The sequence below is a fragment of the Engraulis encrasicolus genome, chromosome 24 (assembly GCF_034702125.1).
Source record: "Engraulis encrasicolus isolate BLACKSEA-1 chromosome 24, IST_EnEncr_1.0, whole genome shotgun sequence".
In the NCBI taxonomy this organism is placed as follows: domain Eukaryota; kingdom Metazoa; phylum Chordata; class Actinopteri; order Clupeiformes; family Engraulidae; genus Engraulis; species Engraulis encrasicolus.
Genome location: NC_085880.1, coordinates 42,014,848 through 42,021,884, shown reverse-complemented (window position 1 = coordinate 42,021,884; position 7,037 = coordinate 42,014,848). Strand labels below are relative to the sequence as shown.

The following is a 7,037-nucleotide window of genomic DNA, read 5'->3' as shown; positions in this document are numbered from 1 at the left end:
TAGATATGGCTGCAGCCTAGGGCCCCCCATAGGCTAGATATGGCTGCAGCCTAGGGGACCCCCATAGGCTAGATATGTCTGCAGCCTAGGGCCCCCCACCTGCATGACAAAATGCAACATTGAAAAAAAAATCTTCTGTCTTCTTGAGTGCAGTTTTGAACCTATTTAATACTCATCTTCACAGTTGGTAGACATGTTATCCTTAATTCCTATCTGGTAATTATGAGGGCTCGAGTCGTTATTATGTAAACTTGTCAATAAATTTGCCCTCCAGGAGGGGGGGGACAGCAACCTGTAGCCTAGATGCCCAAAGCGATCTTAATCCGGCCCTGCACACACTCACCACACCACGCCAGATATCCTTCACCAACACTTCTTATTAACTCTCACAGAAAAAAAATCAAAAAATAAAGAAAGAAAGACCATTTTGTTGAGAGAGCATATCTTGCAAATCATTACCGGTAGCTACCATATCTTGCAACAAATGAGAGGTCATGAACAAATGGATGGAATTTGGAATTTTCTTGGTCTCTGTGGCTACAATAAATGTTAAGATTATTTTCAATTTTATTAATTTTGTATATGCTCTCCCTGTGTCAAATAAATAAACTTCCGTCTTTCAAACGGCTGCCAATTTTTGCTGCATACTGCCGGGAAGATCACATGATGTGACGGCACTTAAATCCTCAACAAATATTGACACTTCACTCAAATGGCATGTGGTCCTGATAAAAAAAAGCTATTCTGACGGCCTAGACACATTACACAATGAGTAAGGTACCTTTGATTACACATCTGCTACTGCGTACGCAGTCCACAACTGAAACAGATGGTAGTCACAAGCAGGAACTAAACAGTGCAATTATAAAAACAATGCCCTTACGTCAATACTGACTTAAGAAAGAAAAGTTTTAAAGGCCATATCGCATGATAACATTTTGACTTGAATGAATGAGCACGCTCATTCAAACATCATACAGCATATGATAAGCCACATAATGTGTAGGAATCTTTTTTTGAATTAAATACTGAACATTGAAACAACACAGCCCAGTCCCCCTCCCATTAGGGTCATGAAGTTGTAAGAGTGAAGGCATTTCTACATGAGGTTTGCCTCTCCATAGTCTATACCCGGAATGGGTAACTTTCATGATAAGGAGGGCCACATTTCTTCACCATGGATCTGACAGCAACTCACAGAATTTGAGGTGCAGTTAGTTGCCCACTGACTGCCGACATGGTTTGGAAGGAATAGAATTACAACAGATTGATTTAGCAGTAAATCTGGTCACTTTCTTTTTAATTATGTTTCATCCACAGGCCGCACTGACTGAGGAGGCGGGTCGTATTTGGCCCTGGGGCCTCCAGTTGCCCATCCCTGGTCTGTACGACAGTACACTTTTCTCAGAGACCTTGTAGAGTAGGCCTGTTATGTCATTTGAAGATTCTGCCTCTAACCTGTAGGGTGAGTGAGGAGGGAAACTGCTAAGAGATCTAAAAGGCCACTGGCTGGCCCTGCCACGGCCAACCAGTAGGGCACTCGTCGGCCATGCGGCCGACCCGGGTTCGATTCCCGGCCCGGGTCATTTGCAGACCCCTCCCTATCTCTCTCCCCATTCGCTTCCTGTCCACCTCTCAAACTGTCCTGTCACATAAGGTTGTAAAAGACAAAAAAAAATATTTTCAAAAAATTAAAAAATAAAAGGCTAAGGGCTGAATTGAAACAGCCAGATGACTCCCATCTTTTTGCGATGGCGGGACAACACCAGAGCTGCTTCTGTTTACAGCAGTGTTCATGATTACTTATAAACAGTCCGACAGGCAGTCCTAAAGGCCGGCTGGCTGTGTGTGTGTGTGTGTGTGTGTGTGTGTGTGTGTGTGTGTGTGTGTGTGTGTGTGTGTGTTTCTGGACAGTCAGTTTTGGCAGATCGCCCACCTTAAAAAGTCTGTGCTTGAATAACACCATGGCATCTCCGCATAGTACATAGTTATTGCATACTCAGGACCAAGGTCTTATATCTGATGAGCGTGCAGTCACCTGTACATATTACACACCCAGTAAGCCAGTAAGCTAAGCATGACACAGTCAACAAGCTGCTTACACAATAGTTAGTCCAGTGTGCCGCACTGTTGAATATGTTTTGGCTGCTAGGGCAGCAGGTCCTGTGTTTGTTTTTTTTTCAGGGAAGACCTTTGTTAAAAGTTAGTTCTAGTATTGGTTTCTTATCAGATTTTCCAACCAAACAGACCAATCAGAGTAAATAGTTAGCTCTAATATACAATCAATGAAACAGACCGACATGCCATTAGATAAGCCTGATGACAGGTAGTTTAGGTGATTTAGGATGTAGGTCAGCACTAGAGACATTTTCCCCCGTCAGCCACTTTCTGGAGATTATGCAAGTGCACAAAGAACAAAAACTAGCCTTTTCATTGTAGATTTTCAGACATTGATGTCAGCTTTTAGTTGAGCATGCAATAGCCACACATACATATGTCACGGTTAAGTCATCTGTTATATATCAACTGACTACTATGGCCCACTGTACAGTGCTGCTCGGTGAATAATATCTTACACGAATAGTAGATAGTTAACCCGAACCCACTATAATCTTCCGGGCAGATAGACCAGTTCACGCTAGGCGTAACCTAACGTAATAGTCTTGGTCGACTGGTGATATTACAGGTCTATAACGTGAGCTAACCTCGTCAACAACAGATACAGCGGCGGAGAGAACTATTGATAGGGCAATTTAATCTGATAATGCCCAAGCCAACCACAAAATATCAACACAAACGGTAACTACCAAATACAGACAGCTATCTGATGTTAGCAAATTCTACGGAATAAAAGCTAGGTCTACCGAACTGAAAGATTACGTTACTGGTTGCGCTAGCACAGCTAGCTTGTGTGCTATTGTTGTCTTTATTTTTCCACCAGTTTCAGCAGTTCGTTAATCAGGGAATTGTATGAAAACCGAGTCAAGCACCGTGCCTTACTATCCCTTAGATGTCATTGGACCAGTATGCAAGGTGTAGACAGCAAAACAACAAACCCGACGTTTTCCTATTGGTAAACAACAGGGTAAGCAAGCTATGATTAGCCATCATAACTTATAGGTTACCTCTGTGATTGTTCCTTGTGTTGTCGCCGAGTTGACTGGTCCAGCGAAATTCAAAAGAAACAGCCCCATTTTGAGCTAAGTTGAGTTGGCTTCCCGAAGGCCACAAGTTGGTTTTCACTATCGGTACATTTACAGTTTAAGTTGAACATCTACCTCACTACATAGCAAGGAAATGTTCATAAATCCTTCGTTCTTTCTTCAACTCTGGCTACAAGTCTCAAAGTTGGTGTAGGGCCCGCCTCTAGCCACCTCACGATTGGACAGTTCACAAAGAAACTTCCTGGTATCGGCATTAATCAACGTGGCTATTGGTTGTTTTGTCTATCAGTTACACGAACGACCAAGTCGGCGAGCACTACTGTCATTCCGTGCAAATGTGTGACTTCACGGTGAGTGTTTTCATTGCTTTGAAATCAGGTGACGCAAAAAATAAAAGGACGGTGTTTGTTGAAGGTTGAACTTCATCATTGCACAGGCACGACTGTTTGCTTTTATGGAGGTCTGCTCATTGATGCCGACTTAGGAATGTACTCATGTCTGCGAGAATTGTTTGAATGTAGGACTATTATTTATTATTTATTTAATTTTTATTTAAATGTATTATTATTATTATTTTATATATATAAATGGCCAGAGTGGGTTGGGTAGGTGTTAAGCTAATCATCATAATTTGCAGCCAAACAATCCTGCACGATGAAGACATGACATAGGCTATAATCTGATTGCTTGCTAAACTGTCAATTTCCTCATAGGTCCTATATGAAAAGATAGGTTAAAGGGTATGAACCTTTCAAAATTATGGGATGACTTACATAAGTCTTACGTAGGCCTATATAGGCAATCAATTTCACACTAAATCAGTCAGACACCTACTCTGGCCACCATCACAGTGCAAATATAATGTAATATGTGTCTATGACTGCTTTATTATTATGCCCAAAAGTGGCCCATTTCTTTTGTAAGACTAGGAGCATGCCATGCCCTAATAGCCTACAGAAAAGTCCAGCGGTTTTCAGAGTGGGGGCCGTGGACCCCTGGGCGGCTGCGAGGGGGAGCCAGGTGGGTTGCGGCAGGTTTGCTGGAAAATAAGCCTATAGCAAAATGTCAGCTGTTGCACATTATTAGCGACACCCCTTCTGGCCAGTTGGGTGTAAACAGTATTTGTATTTATGAATTAAGACCACCCAACAATCTTCACAGGAAGGGGCAATTCTAAAGGAAACACACCAGTCCATCATTCCATTATTCCATCAGTGAGCGTTCTCTTCTCATCCCTCCAGTCCAGTTCCAACGTGACATCAACCCTTGCACAAAGTTTGCGGACCACACCGTCAGGCAGAATGCTGTCACGCTTCCTCCATCACACCGCAGGCTGCCAGGTACAGATCCTTAGGTAGGGTTGCCAGATGAGGCTGATGATTTCTAGCCCAAAAATGATCAAAACCTGCCAGGAAGCACTAAATCCCGCCCAATTATTGACTTCTATGGCCAAAAATTAGTAAAAAAAACCTGCCCAAGTGCCATTTTTACCCGCAAGCAGCCATCCTAAGCAGCCCAATTGGGTGGGAAACCGCCCAATCTGGCAACACTGTCCTTAAGATCTCTTAGGTACGGTTCTGCATCTATCCTGGCTCCAGCTGGTTAGCAGCATGGCATGCCCCCCAGTGGTAGAGATGAATGATGGGCCAGAAATGTGGTATTGACGTGTAAAGGGGCGGCATACAGTAGAAGCTGTGGAGCCCTTCTGGCTTGTGGATATGAAGAGTTCAGATGCAAAAACCCCTGAGTGCCATTTCAGAAAATAATCTTAATTCATTTTTATTTAATACAAAGCTATCAAAATTGCATATTTTTTATTTTATTTATGTACTATAACTATTTATATGTATTATCAAGTACATGATTGTAAACCAAGCCAACAATGGGGTTCTCTAAAAATATAGAAGTGCCGATCTTCAGAAATGGAGTTAGGGGGTTTTGCATCTGAACTCTTCATATGTAACTAAACTCACTAAGACGAACAAAAAAAAAAGGTCAATAGGCTACGATGCCATGGTCACGTTCAACATGAAGTGAGATTAAACGGCTGGGGTACTAGCGATTGGCTTATTTATGATTCATTTTATTAAAATTCGCTGACATTGCGTAAATCAGCAACATAAGACCCATTTTAGGATATGGGTTATACTACTACACCATGCTGTGGAAGCCACTTCCTGGTCCTAACAGAGCAGGAAGTTAACACCATGACGTGTAGAAACCGACAGAAGTCCGACAGCCGGACAAAGATGCGTCCGTCTATGCAATGCTGCCTTGTGGACACAGGAGGGAATTACAATTGAAAGAAAGCATTTCAGACCGACAGACCGACCGACAGACCAACGGACGGACATACCCTCTTATAGAGATGCTAGGACGCATCTAAAAATGGAGCACAGCACCGCAGTCAATGGGATAAACTTGACTCTCCTACTAGATGGCTCTTGGTCCCAGGGCCCGTCATTGCCACTTGCAGCTTTAATCTATTGTTCTTTATCCCCTTCCTTGTCATCTCACACTCCCCTCCCTATATTCATATGTATTTTAGTCTATTTTAAGGTGTATGCTGAGTAGCAGGTGGGTCGGGGGAAATCGCGATGAGGGTCCCTTGTAGTGGTGTGCACAGACATATTTTTTGCCTTTTTATGTTATTTATGATAGGACAGTGACAGAGGGATAGGAAACGAGTGGGGAGAGAGAGGCAGGGAATGAATGGCAAATGACCCAGGCAGGAATCGAACCCAGGTCGCCGGCATAGTAACCTGCCGTTGGGCCACGGTTGGGCCGTGCTCAGACTTTGAGGGGCAGGTGCTCGAGGGCGACATGTGGAACCTCCAGCCGCCTATTACTTAAAATTTTATTTTGGCATTATACATTATTGTCACATGCCTTTGATAAACAAGTATTTGTAGATGATCATGTTAACATGGACAACAGTACATTGTGGATTCCCCCCCCCCCCAGAAAGCAACTTTCTGAAAGGGCATTTTTTGTCCTGTAGGGCAAAGGGGCAGGTGCTTGAGCATCACCTCGTCCCTATCTGTGCACACCTATGGTCCCTTGCACACATACATTGCTATGCTGGTTGCACTATACAGTAATTCAGACTGGAGTGATTTGCACGCTTGCTTTGCCGTGGTTGTGTGTCGTATAACCTGTGCAGTGTTTTAATGTTGCCCTAAGTGTGGGGGTGGGATTTGCAGTGTATTATAGGTCCCTGAATGCCACTGAACTGATGCTCTGGGGTTTACCTATGTATGTAGTATTTACCCTGCACCTTTGTTTTAGTATCTTTAGTTCTTGACTGTGTCTGGTGTATATAACTGGGATTCCTTGTAACAAACTCACCCCATGCTGGTGACATAAATAATTGAATGAAATATCTACAGTAAAGTAAAGCGAAATAAACCAAAATTAAAGCCGCAAGTGGCGATGAGGGGCCCTCGCATCCACGTTGCAGGGCCGGGGCATACCGCCAACGCCCCATCATCTAACATGTTCCCATCATCTAACACGTTCATCTAACATGCACTAAAAAGGGAAAGTAAATGCATATTTTTAAGTCATACTTTTGTTGTGCCATAAGATATGAAAAAACACTGCGTAATTCTTCATCATCAATGACTTGACCTCATGTACAAAAAATATGAAGCACATTGGATGTACGGTGTTGGACAGTACATCACATTCCATTGTGTGCATATTTGTTATCTCACTTCCTTTTGGGTGTGGCCATGGCATCCTATGACCTTTTTTGTTCATCTTGGAGATACAGCTCCAGGCCTTTTTATTAGAATACCATGAAAAAGTTGATTTATTTCCATAATTCCATCAATAATGTTAAACTGTCATGGATTGTAGATTCATGGCCCA

General features: G+C 42.9%; 1 protein-coding gene across 1 annotated transcript in view; it reads right to left on the bottom strand.

Moving 5' to 3' along the window:
- The window catches only part of wbp1la (WW domain binding protein 1-like a), a 21,298-nt gene extending 17,950 nt beyond the window's left edge, over positions 1 to 3,348 (bottom strand). The window contains exon 1 of the mRNA XM_063191095.1: positions 3,126 to 3,348. Within this exon, the coding sequence (XP_063047165.1) occupies positions 3,126 to 3,194 (69 nt within the window). The 5' untranslated portion in view covers positions 3,195 to 3,348. The remainder of the gene's footprint in view (positions 1 to 3,125) is intronic.
- Positions 3,349 to 7,037: the final 3,689 nt, after the last annotated feature.